Genomic DNA, 19,711 nt, shown 5'->3' on the forward strand with positions numbered 1-19,711 from the left:
GGATAAGAACTTGGGCTGGTACCCGGTAAAAACCCAGAAATTCGATATCCAAATTATACCCAGACTTACGATAGTGTGTCATCGGCCTCAAGATCTAGATCTGCCCTTTCTGCAACCACTTCCCTCACTACTCCATGATCTCCGAGACCAACCACACTGGCAAGCTCTACGAGCAGTATACCATTGTGCAATATTTCCTCCAACAAAATCCTAACCCTCATTTCTGTCATTCTCTGCTCTCACCTAGTATTTGTTCATGCTTGCCTGATTGATGAGGAGATGATGTTCATTAAATCAACACTAAAGCATGACATTGGAACAAAGAAACAAGACAGAAATCTGAGACCAAAATCCCCATAACGTTTTTAGCACAAATAGAACAATAAATCAAAGAGATAGTGTGATTGAAAACATAATGTGATTGTGTATAAGGAAAGAGAGAGAGAGAGAGAGGGTTAAAGTTATAAATTCTTGAAGTTTCAAGAAGAGTAATTCTACTCTCACCGATTATTGGGTCTCGATTGAGTTTCGATAATTTATTTTTTATTTTATTTTGTAATTAAGAAAATATTTTTTAATATTATTTTTTACTCTCATTAATGATGTTGTAAATTTATTTTTTTTTAAAAATATTTAAGAATATAAAAATAATAATAATAATAAAAATTTACACTTATGAGATCCATCTCATTATGCACCCTTGACAGGTGTAGCACTGCTTTTCCAAGTAACCATAAAATTAATAAAAAGTAATCACCCTCCAACACCATATACGAGGTTTACATCCCATGAAATAGCCGCCAACCAGTTACCATCAAATAAATAAAATAAATAAAATATGCCCACAAACACCATTTTACGAGGTGTATACTCTCTACACGAGGTACACATTGTTTGTTAAATAGTTAATGGATTATAATAGACTTATTATTCTCCTAACATCCACTACAAGGAAAATCATTTTTCTTAACAATTCAATTTTACTGAAAAAATTAATAAAATCGTCGCCTATAATCTTTCCCAGTAATTTATAAATCACAGGAGGTTCACCGATATTAAAGCTCCACTTTTGATTGCTCCAACGGAAGCCAAAAATCGACGGAAAAAATTTTCTTTACCTGCAATTTTTATTCGCCGCAAATAGTACATTTTATCGCCACAATTGTAAGATACGATTCAGTTGTTAATCGTTGGGAAAGACTAATTCCAGCGATTTAATACTATCGTTAAAAGTGAGAAAATCGCCAGAAATATACTTTCCCAGCAATTTTTTGAAATCGCTGCAATTGATTAAATGGTTTTTAAATAACAATTACGGCGATAAAAATACACCGGTATAGATCATTACCAACGATTTAAAAATCACTGCAATTGAGTTATTGGTTTTGTGAACTCAATTGCAGCGATCATAACATCGCTGGTAATTTATCAATTATGGCAAATTATAGTTGTCGCGAAAAATAAAATAAATCGCCGCTAATGCTAAGATCTATTCCAATGGCTTAATTAAATTGCTGTGGAAAACTTTTTGCGGCGAGTTATATTCGCCGCAAATACCCTAAAATGACGGTAAAAGTATTTCCTGCGATATATGATTGCCGGAACTAAGTTTAATGTTAAAAAATATTTCCGGTGATTAAAATTCACCGGAAAATATATTTCACAAAATAATAAAAAAAAAGGTCCACAAAATTAACAAAATTAATCCTGATGAACTATAGCTTATAATTTCTCAACATATCATATTATTATTATTATTAATAAATACATTAAACTCTTATTACCTTGTCACTCCTCTATAAATAGATGCACCCCGTGAAAACCCACTACTTTTCCTGCACCAAGAAAAACTCATATTGATTGGTCAATTCATAAATTAAAATTTATCATATATAGCGTAAAGCGTAGAGAAACTGAATTCATCATGAATTAAAATTAATTACCTTTGCAAAGACGCAATATACTCTTGGCTGGTCATGTGCTTCATCTCTTCCAACTCTTTCTCGTAGTTGCTAATCTGAATTTTTGTCATTAAAAAAGGAAGAAATTAGACAAAATGTCAGAAATCAAAACCCTTAATATAATGGTTATAAAATACATTGGAGAACCATTCGTTTCACTGTAGGTTATATATATTGTACAACATCCCTCGTTCACCGGGGATCGATGCTCTGTATATAGGAGTACTATTACATGAACACATTGTATATATATATATAATGTGCATGCATTTCAATTTATATATATATATATATATAGTAGTCCTGACATTTCCCCATTATCTTAAAGTTGAAGTACTGTATATATGTTGATATTAACGCAAACATTGGGAGATTAATTCTAATACAGCCAGTAGATAAAATGACTTGGCGGTCACTTAACTCTAATTCAGTACTGTAAGTTATTGACCAGAAGATAAGAAAATATATATGTTAATTTTATATATATATATATATATATATGAACTATATATAGAACCCAATTTCCTTTGCTCCTCTCACTTCTTTTGCAGTCCAATGACAGTCCAAACCTCCAGATCTCTTCATGGTTTTCTTCTTTTCTCTTCCATGGAAACTGCAAGTCAAATAAGCCACACAAAAGGCTTCAAATAGCAGGCAACAGAAAACCAAAACAGACATCACAAAAAATTGAAACATATAGCAGCAAAAACTATAATAGACTGCAGCTAGTTCTTTACTCTCTCGGGTTCTTCAAGTTTTCAACCCTTTTCCTTTGGTTTCTTAATGATATATAGCTATACAACATCCAAAAATAATTGCTAATGGATGCAGCAACACCACGTATTTGGGAGTGCTGGAGTACTATCATTACTTCAAACCTTAAATCTGTTATAGTCAAGCAGGTATTTAAAAGAGAAAAAAGCAAAATCAAGTACTGCCTGAACCATTCACAAGCAAAAAAGTTAAATCGATGATGGTCATGTAAGGGCAGAAATGCAAAAAATTATCCAATACTAAAAGGAATCGCTTATGGCAATGGTTGGATATATGAGTTATATCTATAGGTAGTCCAGTTTTTTTAGAGAAGATCATTACAAAGCTAGAACTGGAATAATATTGAAAATGAGAATTGTGATAATAAAATACCTCTAAAACACTCTTCTTCTCCGCAAGCAGTGCAACTTGGCTACTGTTTGTGAACAAGAAGAATGCTGACATTGGATGCTTAGGTTTCAATGGATCCTTATCCTTCCTGTGAACAAAAATCAGAAATGTTAGTAACGTTGTTAACATACATGATTCTCATGTTAATAATGCTTTTATTTTTTTTACAGAGAGAAACAATCTAGAAAGTAGTCATAATGAAGCATAGAAAAATATAAGCTTGTTTGGAGAATGATATTTTAAGGTATATAAAACAACATCTTAGTTGCATAGATCCGTTTGAAAACTGTGATTACAAAGACTTCATTGTTGAGGCCTTTCATTTGCTCCCTTGTCTCCCATCTTGTGCCCCACTAAAACCCATTTTCTATAAGTTGAATGTTAAGCAGAGTGAACTTTTGATTTCATGAATGCACCTGCAACATCTCATAGAACTCCCACAAAATTATTCACACTTTAGTTAGCAGTGACTAATTGAAAAGAAAATACAAAAATTAAGCAACCAGAGCAAGGACTGAGATTTAGTTCAATACATCACAATAATGACAGATGTGAATCATGTAGACAGATGTGAATCTGCATTGGTAATAAATGAACTTAACTAACCTGGATAGTTGCATCTAAGCATGACCATGGGTTTAGCATCAAAATCACTGTTAGTCTACAAAAGCAGAAACACAAAACTAATAACAAGTGTCACCAAGGTGGTGCTCACAATCATCACACCAACTTCAGCTATGCATGCAAGAACAAACTGAATTTCATTAGCAGAATTTTGTGACACAAACTTCAACTTCAACTATACCAACACATGACAACATAACATTTGGTGCTCACAATCATCACGCCAACTTCAACACAGACTCATAAATTTACTTTGTTTCTCACATCAAACTTGAAACAGGAAACAACAAACAAATAAATATAAATGACAAACTAACAAAATAAATAAATAAAAAAGCATAAACTCATCGACCCAAAAAAGCAAACAAATAAATACAAATGACACTTGAACATTTCAAACTAAAAATTGGAAATAAGCATGATTTTGGGTAGACAAAGCATAAAAACAGCAAGCAAAACAAATAACAAAAAGAATTATAAAGTTCAAGTCAATTTCAACCAAAAGTTCGCAAAACCCAAATTCTAAAAAAAAATAAAATTGATAGCCCCTAGCCCTGCATCCAACACAATCTCGAGGACTTTAGTTATATGTATTGCCTGAAATCAATTAAATGCTTCAGCTTGATGATATAAAAAATCTGCTGATTAACACAAGAAGGAAACAGGAAGTAGAAAATCCAAGCCTATATATAATGAGTACATGAATGACTTCCATGACCAATGTGCTAGAAAAGCTTATACAATGGTCATGAGGATGACACTTGGTCATGCTTGAGAAAAGAATAAACCATATATGATGGTGAGTTTAACACTTTATAAGTAATGAGATCATCATGTGCACGGTTAGTTTTAACAAGGTTTCTGCATGTTACCAAAAAAAAGAATGTCTGGCCTAACTAGGAGAAAAATCATGTTTCTAATACAAGTTACATAATGAAAAGTAATGTTTCCAGCTTTAACAAAATATGAAACCTAATTATGAAACTACATGCATGCATGCATGCATTATATGCATGTTCCTTAAACACAAACATGGCAAATTGATGGACATGTGCACCAAAGAGATTATGCAAGAAACAGAATATTTGTACAGCACACATTAAAAATGATACTGCTATAGATTAATGGCATTGTGAATGCCAATAGATCTAGGAATGAATGTGTATTTAATCATGTAAACACAGAAAAACCAATAGCTCTAGGAATGAATGTGTATTTTACTACCAAAATAAAATAAATGAGGTGGCTTAATAATGTAGAACACTTAGAAACGTGAAGCAAAATAAACACATTTTTTTAGATATAAACCTTGAACATACTCCAATGTCAACACCTTTGTATGTGGTAGTATAATCCCAGTAAACTAGCTAAAAGGGAGAAATATTCTCAAAGTAAGAATCAGTAATATATTTTAAACAAATATAATGGCAAAGCATTCATCATGTCAAGTCCAGCAGCAAATAGAAAATCTATATCCAAGCATGCATGATACATTTGCATAGAAATGAATTAAAGCCAAAGAAGAGTATCAAGAAATCAATTAGTCTTGAATTCATAATTCTATGCATAGACCGCCAAAGAATAAAACAAAAGATTACAATCTAATTTGAGAAAGTTCTCACAGATACCTATCTTGGAAGAACCCTATTATGAGCAATTAACTTGCTAAACTGTGGAAAAAGGTGTGGAGTCTTGATGAGGATATGAAAGGACAAACATGGAATGAGTGGGCCTACTAGTTCCTTGCAAATGCAATAAGAACGAAAACTCAAACAATTCATTTACGATAAACAAAAGTCTATGTATATGCATCAAAACATATTCAAAACATCGGCTATGTTTTAAGTTAATGCAACTAGATGACCCTAGCTTTACCTGAATTCCAGCATGGTTTTTAAGGTAAAAATAAAATTCTGTTGGATTGACATGTCGAACCAAACTTATGCACCAACATGTGATTGACCATCAAGATATTCAAGGAATATATCTCACCATGTTTTGGAAAAAAAACATTTACATCATTATTCCCAGCTAGAGCACCAGAGAAATCAGATTCTAATTTAACTTTCAACTACCGCAGCCTCCAATAATGCATAAAGTTCAGAAATGCATAAATAACACATGACCCCACATTATCATGTACACAATACAACCTATAGAATATAAAATTCCTAAAAAAAAAATTCAAGGAGCCATCAAGATGGCCATAAAGGGGAAGGGAAAAATTATCTCAGTCCAACGGTTAAGTATTTACAAACAAGAAGGGAAAAAAAGAAGAAGCCAATGATTAAAAGAATTGGTAATAAATTACACTAGCAATTGTATAGTTTGGATGCAGAAAAACCTTTGCCAGGACATTGACAACTTCCTCTTCAGTCAACATATGTCCCCGTCTAAACCCAAATGCAAAAAACTCATCGAAATTGATATGTTCAATTAGTTCTCTGTTAGTTTCTCTGAAACAAAAGGCATATATGAACAAAACCTTCTATTTCCATATGTCAAAATTCTCTCATTCGCAGCAACAGCAACAAAACTAAATTTACTTACATAAACCCCAACTTAGTTATCTGCAACACTTAATCCAAACCAAATCCAAGTCTTCCATCGTCTTATTTTCGTTACCAAACACCGCTTGAGGAATCCAAAGTAAAATCTTGCTAGAGTTCCAATTTTTTAAATTTAATTTTCTCAGAAACCAAACAAAGACAATACCTTTTTTACTTTTTTTGATCGGTAAAAATAAAAAAAATAAAAGGACAATACCTTTGGAAAAGAGAGAAGCTTTGGGCACCGCAAGCCTTTGTTTTGGAAATCTTTAGATTCTGAAATACAATGGGTTGCGGTTTCTGTGGTGTTGTGCCGTGGAGGAAGGCGGCGCATGGTGGGCATAGGAGCTTGAGCGAGATCCGTGAGCGTGAGGGAGAGAGCAGATCAACGGTGAGAGAGACGGAGAGCTTCGGTGGAGGGGCTGGGGACCATTTGGGGGGGTAGCTACGCCGGTAGCTGGAGGTGGTGTGGCGGCTACGGACGTGGCGGCACTGGGAATCCGAGGGAGAAAGGAATTTGAGGGAGAAGAGAGGGAGATCTGCGGGAGAGAGAGAAGCCGCGAGGGAGGGACTTGGCTGGGTTGGCAGGCGACAGTGGAGGCGGACGGTGACGATGGGTCGACGGCGGCGTGCAGTGGCTGCTGCGTGGCGACATGAAGAGTGGGGATCATGGGAGAAGAGGGATTGGGGAGAGATGGGAGGGGAGGAGAGACGCTGGAGGGATTTAATGGAACGAAGGGAAAACGCGGGGGTTTTAATTTTTATTAGATTTTTCGGTGATTTTAATTCGCCGCTAGTAGTATTAATTCGCAAAAAAGACGTTTATGGCGATAATATTCACTGCAAAAAGTATCTATTGCAGTGATTCTAAAATTCGACGGAAATAACATGCTGCTATAGTTACAATACTTTGTTGTGACGAAAAAAATCGCCGCAATAGGTGTAAAAAGTCGCCGCAAAAATGAACAGTAAATCTTATCAGCATTTCCCACTTTTTGCGATGGAATTGAGCAGCGACTTGGAAATCGCCGCAAATAATCACCTTTTGCAACGATTTTTTTTGTGACTATTTTAAATTCGCTGGAAAAGGCTTATTTACTTGTAGTGATCCGTAGTTAAAATTTTTATTTTTTTTATTATTTTCTTTTAAGTATTTTTTAATATCTTTAATTATTAAGAAAAAATTAAAAAAAATATACAACTTTACTAATAATTACTTCTTTAACCATTAAGTAAAAAATAAAAAAATAAAAGGAATAGTAAATAAATGGTAGGAAATAGTAAGTCTATCATTATTCATAGTTAACCACACCAAAAAAAGTAATATGGATTCTCATAACCCCAGTTGGGCCATCACCACCATTGCTCATCTGATGCCTCAAGATATAAAACCTCGTTACTTTTATTTTCTCTGCGAAAGTCACAGATATAATACATATATTTAATTGGTTATGTATTTATTATATGCATGTAGGACGAGGCTTGAGTCAGGATCTTTGGTAGACTTGATTATGGACGACACTGCCACCATAAAGAAGCCTCGGAGCCATCACCCCCTTGCCAAAACGTGAAGAGAATGACATGAGATGGCTGATGACAAAGATGAGGAGGAGTGTGACATGGGGGTTTGGGAGACGCTGAGCCAGAGCGTTTTCTCGAGATCAACGACAACATGTCCAAGATCAACGACAAATTAAATTAAATGTGCCTCGCACATTCCCCCACTACTAATGCCCCCACTACTAATGTGTGTATATATATAGTTGGGAGCAACGTGCTTTTGCACGTTGCCTAGTTGAGTGAAACTATTTTTTTACAAAAATAATATGGTTTAAAAAAATGATTAATGAATGTTAGCAATCAAGCCATGTCATCTCCCAGCTCAGATGAAATATCAAGCAAATCCAAGTCAGCTGCACATGACCATCCAAAACCATCTCTGCCTAAAGAATCTTCTGGAAAGCGATTGGTTGTAATTTGAGACTATTCTGTATGCACATTTTTGTCTTTGTATTGAGGAACTTTTCTTTCCGTTGTAACGAACTTTACAGCTAGCACTAGGCCATTGGTACACCATGTACTCGTACAAATGTCAGAGTGATCTTGGCATATTTTCTTCTATAAATAGAGTCCTGCACAGAGGATAAACATCAATGAAGAGAAATATTTGAAACTCTGTTTTCGTTATCCTTTATTTTTTCACATGGTATCACGAGCTTTTATAGACTAACGTCTACAATGGCCGACGATCCTCCTCCGAAAAACACTTCAACCCCGAACTCCACCCCTTCTTCCCCCCTTCTTTCCCATCTGAATCATCTAGTTTCTGTCAAACTTACAAATGAAAATTTTCTTCTCTGGCGAGCTCAGATGATTCCATATTTGAAAGGCCAGTGTTTATTTCATTTTGTCAATGGGTCTACTTCCCCACCGCCTCCTCTTCTCTCCGGTACAACCACACCCAACCCTGCGTTTCTCACATGGAACCAAACAGACCAAATCATTCTCAATGCCCTTATCTCTTCTCTATCTAATAATCTAATTGCTCAGGTCGTTGGATATTCCATGGCTAAGGACGTTTGGGCAGCTTTAGATAGACTTTTTGCTTCTCAATCTCATTCCCGTGTCATCCAGTTGCGTTACCAACTTGCTACCGTGTCCAAAGGCTCTTCCTCCATTTCTGATTACTTTCGGAAAGTCAAGCATCTCTCCGATACTATGGGTGCTGTTGGAACCCCTCTCTCCCCTCCTGAATTCATCTCATACTTACTTGCGGGACTGAGCAGTGACTATGATGCGCTTGTCACTTCAGTCACTGCTCGTCTTGAACCTTTTTCTCCAGAGGAACTATATAGCCTTCTCCTGACACATGAAAATCGTCTATCCCACTCTTCCCATCTACCCCACTCCACATATCTCTCTGCTAATTTCACATCCTCTACGCGTGGCAATGGTAACTATCGTGGAAACAATCACGGTAATTATCGTGGCCATGGTAGGGGTCGCACCACTCCCTTTTCCCCCACAAATTTTACTCCGAATCCTTCACCTCACCTTTCACCACTTCCTCACTCGAAACCCACCTGTCAGTTATGTGGAAAAGTTGGCCATAGTGCTATAAAATGCTACTATCGGTTTGATCATTCAGTCCAAAATGACCCTCCTCGATCCTTTTCTGCCAACTACACCATGTCATCTCCCAGCTTAATCTTGGTACCCCGATACTGCTGCTACCAACCACCTCACCTCTGACCTCACCCACCTCAATCTCAACTCAGCACACTACACTGGTACAGATCACATTTGTATTGGCGACGGCAGTGCACTACCGATTGCAAACATTGGTGATTCTGTGTTCAATACTTCGTCCCGTTCGTTTTCTCTCAAACATCTTCTTCATGTTCCTAATATAACTAAGAACTTAGTCTCTATTAGAAAATTTTGCCATGACAATTTAGTTTTCTTTGAATTTCACAGTTCTTGTTTCATTGTGAAGGATTCCAAGACGGGGAAACCCCTTCTTCGTGGCCCTGTACGTGATGGTCTCTACACATTTCCCCCACCACCATCCACTTCTCCTCAAGCTCTAGTTGGTGAGCGCACTACCTCCTCTCAGTGGCACTCAAGACTCGGGCATCCATCTCTTCAAATTGTTCAACGTGTCATCTCTCAAAATTCTCTTCCAGTCTCCATCCGCGATACTACTTCAATTTGTTCCGCCTGCTGTCAAGCAAAAAGTTCTCAATTGCCTTTTAGCTCTTCTCATCAGCACTCCACCAAACTTCTCCAGCTTATTTACTCTGATGTATGGGGCCCGGCTCCAGTTCTTTCCTGTGATGGTTTCCGTTATTATGTTGCCTTTTTAGATGATTTTACTAGGTTTACTTGGTGGTTTCCATTAATACAAAAGTCTGATGTTATTTCTGTGTTTATTCAATTCCAAAAACAAGTTGAGTTATAGTTTAATTCCAAAATAATATCACTTCAAAGCGATTGGGGTGGTGAGTACCGTAAACTTCATACACTTCTTAAAAATCAGGGAATTTCACACCGCATTTCATGCCCTCACACCCATCAACAAAATGGGGCCGTGGAAAGAAAACATCAGCATATTGTAGAAACTGGCTTAGCTCTCATGGCTCATGCCTCACTACCTCAAAAATTTTGGGCTGGCTACTTTCATACTGCAGTCTATTTAATAAATCATCTTCCAACGCCTCTCCTCAAAAATCAATCTCCTTTCGAAAAACTCTTCTCAAAATCACCGGATTACACCTTCCTCAAAGTTTTCGGCACATCTTGTTGGCCTCACTTGAGGCCCTACAATCGTCATAAACTTGATCTCCGCTCCACTCAATGCCTATTTTTAGGATACAGTGATTCACATAAAGGTTATAAATGTCTTCATGTTTCCTCAAATCGTGTTTATTTTTCTCGTGATGTTATTTTTTATGAACAGTGCTTTCCTTTTGCCACACTCACTCATAATTCTTCTCAGCCCAGTTATGTGTCTCTTCCATCAATCTTGGGTCCTCTTCCTTGTCCAACAACTGTTACTTCTTCATCCTTTTCATTACCCAGTTCACTCTCTAGGACCATCAATTCCCCAGGCCCACGTTCTTCTCCTGCCCCACCTATAACACAAACAAATTCCTCTCCAATCACTAGCCTCATTAACTCTCCCAGCCCATCGCATACTTCCCAGCCAGAAAGTTCCTCACAATCCTTATCACAGCAGCAACCTCCTTCATCAACTCCATTTTCGTCTACTTCATCTCTCCCTATTCTAACTCGTTCCAAAACCAACTCTCTTCGTCAAAAAAATTTACCGACGGCACAGTGCTTTGGCCACCACCACAAAACTATCTTACCACCACCTCCACTTCGGTTCCTGATGACCCAAAAAATTTCACAGAAGCCGCCAAGCATCTTCAATGGTGCACAGCCATGACAGATGAATTTCAAGCACTAATGCAAACCAACACTTGGACCTTGGTACCGTCTACTGGCATAAATAATCTAGTAGGTTGCAAGTGGGCTTTTCGCACCAAGAGGAACTCAGATGACACAATTGAGTGCTACAAAGCACGCCTGGTAGCCAAGGGATTTCATCAACAGGAAGGTATTGATTTCTCTGAAACTTTTAGTCCTGTAGTTAAACCAACTACCATTCGGACCATTCTCACCATTGCTGTTACGGAACAATGGCCCCTTAGACAGTTAGACATTAACAATGCCTTTCTGCATGGGGACCTCCAAGAACAAGTTTATATGACTCAACCCGTTGGGTTCATTAATCCTGACTACCCTACTCATGTTCGCTTGAATAAAGCCATTTATGAACTTAAGCAAGCACCAAGAGCCTGGTTCTCAAAACTGAGTACACGGCTCCTTGAACTTGGGTTTACACAGTCCCTTGCTGATCCTTCCCTCTTCTTGTACAAACACTCATCTATCACTATTTATTTTTTGGTCTACGTTGATGACATTATAATTACTGGATCATGTCCGAAAGCTATTTCATCAGTTCTTAACTCTTTGAGCTTGTTGTTTCCAGTAAAAGATTTAGGTTCACTTCGTTTCTTCCTTGGTCTTGAAATTCAAAAATTCTCAAATGGTCTTCTTTTATCTCAGACCAAATATATATGTGACCTCCTCAAAAGAACGAACATGGACTTAGCCAAGCCTGTCAAAACTCCCATGGCCGCAAATACTCATCTTTCCTTTACTGATGGACCTGCCTTCAGTGATCCTACTCTTTACCGTAGCACTGTTGGCAGTCTACAGTACCTATCTCTCACACGACCAAATGTGGCCTTTGCTGTAAACAAAACTTGCCAATTTATGCATGCTCCTACACTTCCCCACTGGCAAGCCGTGAAGAGGATACTGAGGTACCTCAAACATACAGCCCATTATGGCCTTTACATTCGGCCAGCTTCTTCTTACATTCTTCAAGCCTTTTCAGACGCCGATTGGGCAGGGTGCCCAGATGACAGACGATCTACAGGGGGCTATTGCATTTTTCTTGGCTCAAATATCATCTCATGGGGCTCCAAAAAGCAACATACAGTTGCTCGCTCTAGTACTGAAGCTGAGTACAAGGCACTCGTAATACCACTGCAGAATTATTATGGCTTTTGTCTCTCCTTCGAGAACTTGGTATTTTTCTCCCCAAGCCTCCCACGTTATGGTGCGATAATTTGGGAGCTACATATCTTTTTGCCAATCCGGTTCTCCACTCACGTACAAAACATATGGAAATTGATTTTCACTTTGTACGTGACAGAGTTGCATCCAAGACATTAAATGTAGCTTTCATTTCTTCTCATGATCAAGTGGCAAATATCCTTACCAAACCGCTGCTCTCTTCTCAGTTCCTTACACTTCGGTCGAGCCTCACCATGGTTCCCCTGTTGGACTCGCGGGAGGGTGTTAGCAATCAAGCCATGTCATCTCCCAGCTCAGATGAAATATCAAGCAAATCCAAGTCAGCTGCACATGACCATCCAAAACCATCTCTGCCTAAAGAATCTTCTAGAAAGCGATTGGTTGTAATTTGAGACTATTCTGTATGCACATTTTTGTCTTTGTATTGAGGAACTTTTCTTTCCGTTGTAACAAACTTTACAACTAGCACTAGGCCATTGGCACACCATGTACTCGTACAAATGTCAGAGTGATCTTGGCATATTTTCTTCTATAAATAGAGTCCTGTACAGAGGATAAACATCAATGAAGAGAAATATTTGAAACTCTGTTTTCGTTATCCTTTATCTTTTCACAATGAATAATTTAATGAATGAAAACAAAAGATAAATTTTAGCAAATATAGAAACAAAAAGTATAATAATTAGAGGGAAGAGGCCAGTCCTTTTGGTCTTGTTTAGTACTGCAGAGGACATGGGCCTCAGCCACGGGTGTTGAAGATGAGTTACCAAATTGTTGGACGTGTACTTTTGTAGATCAATAAATAAGATATAACTGTTTAGTATGGTGAACATCGGACTTGAGAAAAAGGTATACCATCTCATAATATTCTTCCACAAGATTTCGGTAGATTAAATATAGGGCATAGCTTGATGCAAATATACCAAAACAATGTATATTTATGGTCAATCCTACGAAGAGCAGAAACAAACATAACAAATTGGATAAAAAGCAACAAGAGACTATGCCAAGTAGCATATATATGTATGAAGTAAAAGTGGTGATGGGTTCCTTAGAGAAACCAAGAGGGGATGAGAAAATAATACATGTATACACACAAAAGGGAAAGTAAAGTACAAATAGATGTGAATCACTTTCATGATTTACTTTTTGTCCATTCCAGTTCCTAGCTTGTATTTAGGTGTTTTCTTTCGTATATGCCTATTTACTTGTCAATAAAATTTCTTATTACTTGTCAAAAAAAGATGTGAATCACTAAACATAAAATTAGGACTGAAAAGAGAAAAGCAGGAAGTTGGAGAGCATGAAGCATCATTAATTTCCCAGGTTCAACAGACATTGATCAACAACATAATTGCTAGTTAGATTAATAGCTTCACTGTCGTTCAAGCAAGTGTAAAAGGTATGAACATTACTCAAAGCTATATTTAGTATCATGTCAACTAATATAAGAACTGTTGCAGCAATTAATATGTGAAGTAGTAAAAAGAAAAATAGTACGAAATGGATGCTACAACAATGTTTAACACAAATAAAAAATTATAGGAGTTTTAGGTCCATTCTTTAGCTAGACGATGGAAAGCCAAATCTCATATCAAGTGCAGGTAGATCAGTTCTCATCTAAAAGATTGATCTAAATAGAGATTACGAAATACTGGTGTATTCTTCTATTCAACCAGCTAGCTCTTTCGTCATGTTCTCCTAATGGACATCAAGCATCAACATGATTGTGCAAGAGTATGTCTCAGAAACACCCGGCATGACAATAAATGAGATTGAACAAAAACAAAATCAACACAAGTATCATTTGCTTGGAGATCGAGCTTTCAGTCAAAAAAGAAAAACACTATTCAGAGGAATCATTGCCTAATTGCTCGGATCTAAGGTGCAAAATTGAGATTTTCTCTTTGTCAAGAATGGTCCTTTTGGACACATCTGAGTTTGTGTACTCATCTGATCTACAAGAAGCTCTGATATAAAAATTCTTGGCAAAGGCCCATTGGTGCCACTACCACCATCAGGAAGAGAAACACTGGGAGGAGAAAACCACAGTGCTTTCAATTTCTTTGTAGGAAACCTCAACTCGTCCCGTGGCTCATAGCCAAAATCAAGGAAAAAATTAGCCATTGAGTCAATACCATAACCATTCACCTAGTATGTTCCAAAAGAAAAGGTACACTTATATATAATAGCACAAGATACAAACAAAAGTTAAGCCTATGACTCGAGTTCAGTAATTACTAATTATGTGTGCACTGTGCATGTATTTGCCTGTGTGCACCAGAAGTAAAGTTACTTATTTAAACATAGGTATTTTTATGCCAGTGAAGACAACGATGTCACTCACAAAATCTCATATCAGTGATAGAAAAGCCTATAAATGACTGATACAATACGCAAAATTAAAAACCAAGAATAACCCGAATGTTCTAAATACCATATGATCATAGCAAATTTGGTTGCTGTCAACAGATTGAACAAGCTCTAATATTTGTTTTGTTGTGGGGTTCCTGTTTAAGTACACATTTTCCATGCTTGCCAGCACGCTCCTAAAAAATGACTCAGCTCTCTACAACAAACAAATATTGAAGTCAAACTGGAAAATAAGTTGAACATAAAGGAGTAAACTATAGCCTATTTAAACCGACAGGCAAAAGGCATCATAAAAATTAGTAATCTAGGTCGTCACTAATTGACAATGATGCAACAGACAATAGCAAAGTGCACATAAATTCAACCAAAGAGCATAATTAAACAGAGTGAGAAAACTCGATCCCACCTGAAGGAAGATTCTTGCGATCCATTGTCCGATTTAGAGGCGGAAACGACGCAGAGATTTCGTGTATTAATGGAGATTGAATTTCCGGGGAATGAAGAAGATTCATTGAGGGAAATGAAGTTCCAAGATTTGGGTTGGAGATGAAAGGACGAAGAGCTGATAGAGTGGAGGGATGGTTGGAAAACTGAGGAGTGAGAAGCGGGTTTGATCGTCGATGAGTAGCAGTAGGAGAACATGGTGGAAGTTGTCATGGATTTCTCCGAGCGACCCCACAAATTTTTCACTGGTTTTGTAATTGTGGCCATATTCATGCCTTAGCCGATCTCTTGCTCCTTTTGGTGACATCTCTTTTCTTAGTTTCACTTTTAGAACACAAATCCTCTCTCTCTCATTGTCGGCTCTCCCTCCCTCCCAAGTTCTCTCTTCAACGACATGAAAAAAAAAATCAATCTTGCAGATACGATTCATGAAGAGGAAGAGAAAAAGAGAAGATGAAGAGACAGAAGAAAAGGAGTTTGGTTTTGGAGAGTTGTTTGTGTCCGTCTATATTCCATATTATGTAGAAAAATGGCCACAAACGGGGACTAAACGGGGACTTAACTGAAACTTAACAAGAACAAGAAAATTAACGGTAAAATAAGAAAAAATTACTGTTTATAGTTAGATAGACACTTATTATAATAGAGTAGATATATATATAGAGACCGACTATATATCAGACTACACTCTCCACACACCTTACGTGGCATCTCTTTTCTCTTTTTTTTTTTTTTAAACTCAAAACGTTAACTGTGATGCGGCTGTAGCCAACCGTAGGTTGATGTAAATATTTTCATATATATATATATATAAGTGCATAATTTGAAACCAAATGCATGCAGTTGCAAGCCCCATAGATAAATATATTTTTCGTCTAGACAAAATGGCAAGAATTAATGTATATAAACTAAGGATCGATCTAGTATGTCATTTGGAAAAAAGCGGCACTATAAACTAAAAACCATGCATGATCGATCCATCCATATTTGTTCTCCATACGATGTCTCCGTCTCAGCTAATTAATGATCTGCTCAAACTCAATCACCCAAATAGAAAATATATCCTCAAAATACCCAATGAGGTATTTTTAAGTATTATATGAAGAGTAGTGCTACATGTACTTACACTTTTATTTACAATTTTACTTACAAGACTCATTTTGTTAATTTTTTTTTTAAATTCAAATTTTGAATTTCAAATTTTATGATTTTCAGCATATCATTAACTGATATGTAGAAAAATAAGTTTTTTATAAGTTTTTCTTAAATCCATTTAGTATTTTTCTTCTATGAATCATAATCAAAAAATAATGAAAATGTAATGATAGAATATTGAATAGAAGTGAATAGTAATAAAAAAAATAGGTACTAAATAATAATGAGAGATTAGAATACATGAGATAATGAAACGGAACACCATGTATGCATGATATAGCTAGGCCAGATGATAAGACCGCTGGCGTGCCGCAAGCACAAATTTTGTATTTTTTTTACATTAATACACTAAAAGTTATTTCCTTAATAATTAAGTAAAAATAAATTAAAAATAAAATAAAATATATAAGCCGTCAAAGTGAAGAACAAACTGACGTACTAGTATTTTCCTAATAATATATTAAAACTAGCATTTTCCTAATAATATATTGAAAGTTGTCTTTCCAGCTTACAATGTAACCAATATTGTGTATGTATGTGTCAGAATGCGGAAGATAACGAATACATGGAGGGGGTGGGTCCATCACTTGAGTTCCTGATAACCTCGGAGGACATTACGGGCACGGGAGCTCCATCAACATTACTTATTTTCAACAACGAGAAAGGTTTCTCTTCTAAAAACGTAGACTCCATTTGCAGTACTGTTGGTCGGTCCACCAAGAAAGGCAACAGGAAACGAGGTTATATTGGAGAGAAAGGTACCTGCATGCCTATATACTACTTTTTCACTCCAATTAATAATACTACGTACTCTTGTACGTACTTTATACCGTCGATATTGCACTATTCTCACGTATCTTAAAAATGCTAGCATCTAATGTATGTACATGATCATGTGTGTCTAATCATTTTTGGAAAGATTAATTCAGAACGAGCATGCATATGCATAAACAAGTAAACAACAGTGGTGGAAATTGCAACGAAAATTTTTTTGGGGTGATGAGTCGTCAAGATTCATAAGTTGTCATGCGTTTGAGAATGTGGTGTTTAGTTTGATGGGGTTTTGCTTTTTTTTTTTGATAAATAAAAACATAGCTGACAAGTTATCTCAATCTTGCCCTGCCTCTGACACTCTGATTTTGCTATAATGCATGCAGTACTTGTTATATTGATATCTCTAAGCCTTTATTTTGATACACAAAAGCAACAACTTTTACATATTGTTTTGTAACCGATAAATGCTTACATGAAAGTTAATATCTTTGGGAACTACTTGGTAACATCTCCTTGAAACTCATATGAAAGATGATTACAATAAGTGTAACTTCTAGAAATTACAAGCTTATTCCCTCTCTCAATGCTCAAGATATTACTTTATCTGTGCAATCATAAGATATAAACCTCGATTACTATGAATTAATTATGAGCTATATTCTTCAATGTAATGAAAAAACTAAAAGAGAATATAAACTTTAATTAATCTGAAAATTGAACAACACTACAGGAAGCTGTTGGAAGTATGGATCCCAGCTTTAATTCAAGAGTTGCCATCACTTGTGTTCAACCGGATCCGGATATCCGGCCATAATCGGATCTGGATGCTAAAATCCGGGCGGTTATCCGCCCGGATTAATCCGGATTTAATCCGGGCGGATAACCGGATTCAATCCGGATATCCAAATTGTAACCGGATTTTAGGATTTAATCCGGATCCGGGTTATAACCGGATTTAATCCGGGTTATAACTGGATAAATCCGGTTTTAATTTTTTATTTTTTTTTAAAAAAGACTTTAAAACTTAAAAAAATATTTTTATAGCACTTAGTTTTTTTAAAAAAAAAATTCTGATAATAAATTAACAAACAAAATAAATAATATTGTTGTTACATCACAATGCAAAACATAAATTTACAAAAACAAAAGAAATAATAATACATTGCAACTAATTAAACGAAAACATAAATTTACAAAGAACAAAAGAAATAATAATACATCACAACTAAACTAAAACATAAATTTATAAAAAAAAAAAAAAAAGAAATAAATTTACAAAGATCAAAATTTATTAGTCTTCACATCTTGAAACTCCAAACAACATGATCTTACTTGCTTAGCTATGGCTCTCCAAACAAAATTTATTAGGCGTTGATAGAAGAGTGTGCTTTCTGATGATAAAAGAGCCTTCAAGTTCATCTGTATATACCACATCACAAGCAAATTATGCTGTAAATTGTAGATAGAAGTGTGTATAGCTGCAAGTTTTGAAATTATGCTGTAAATTGTAGATAGAAGTGTGTATACTTTGACATCTCCTATTGAATCAAAATAGATGGTCATCAAGTTTCCATCACAGAGAAAATTAGCAATAATATTGTACCCATGTTGTGATATGGGCAAGGATATGCCATTGACAACCTAAAATGTCAAAGTGATTTTTATTATCATCTATCAACTATTCATGAACAAGAGAACTTGCAATTTTTTCAGACAATCTAAGAAAATTTCAGACAACTTGAATTAAGTACCAAAACGAAGTCCATATCTAAGTCAGCTTATATCTTGTATCAAATGTTCTCATAAAAGCATCAAATATAAATAAAAAAGTGGCCAATGGTACTGCCTAGCACAAATAAAAAAAAGTATCCCTATTAACATACATGGCCATCCACCAATTACATATTTCTCAATATTTCAAACAAACAAATTACTTTAAGTGACTTAAAGATTATATTGAGACTGAAATAAAATGAAAAAATAGTGCATAATTATTATCAGTTTGCATGAATTTATATCCAGTACTCAGACTCTTGTATGCACCTCAATCTGTCTTTAGTCTGTCAGATCATGCATATATACTATTTGAAGAACAATATGATCAAAAACTCCTTGTCTGTTCTTAATTTAGAAAATTTGCAAAAGTTTTGGAGATAGAAGTCTGATCTCAAGACTTATTCAAGAACACCAAAAGTTTAGGTGGAGTTCGAAGTACTCCTAAAAGCTCTTTGGATTACTGATTACATGGACACCAAGATCATTATCTGTAGACTTACAATGGATTGAAATTTCCAAGACGTCCTTGCCTAAATCATTGAACATTTCATGTACATGCCTTGAGCAGTAAGTACATTGTTTTGCAACCAGATAAAATATTATATATAATTGTAAACAACAAAAGCTAGCTAGCGCTGCATCAAAACTGCTAACATGTTTTGTTCAATATTGGAGTACTCATCATAATTAGGAAAAACAAATTTAATAAGTTTTCATGCA

At 35.9% G+C, this 19,711-nt stretch overlaps 1 protein-coding gene across 1 annotated transcript; it reads right to left on the reverse strand.

Annotated features, from left to right (window-relative positions):
- Positions 1-14,335: 14,335 nt before the first annotated feature.
- LOC121258700 lies at positions 14,336-15,588 on the reverse strand. Its single transcript, XM_041160242.1, has 3 exons — positions 15,249-15,588; positions 14,880-15,038; positions 14,336-14,620 (listed from the first exon to the last, which is right to left on the reverse strand). The coding sequence occupies exons 2-3, from the start codon at positions 15,000-15,002 to the stop codon at positions 14,336-14,338; spliced, it is 408 nt and encodes a 135-aa protein (XP_041016176.1). The 5' UTR covers positions 15,003-15,038; positions 15,249-15,588.
- Positions 15,589-19,711: the final 4,123 nt, after the last annotated feature.

This window comes from Juglans microcarpa x Juglans regia, chromosome 3S (assembly GCF_004785595.1).
Source record: "Juglans microcarpa x Juglans regia isolate MS1-56 chromosome 3S, Jm3101_v1.0, whole genome shotgun sequence".
Taxonomy (NCBI): Eukaryota; Viridiplantae; Streptophyta; class Magnoliopsida; order Fagales; family Juglandaceae; genus Juglans; species Juglans microcarpa x Juglans regia.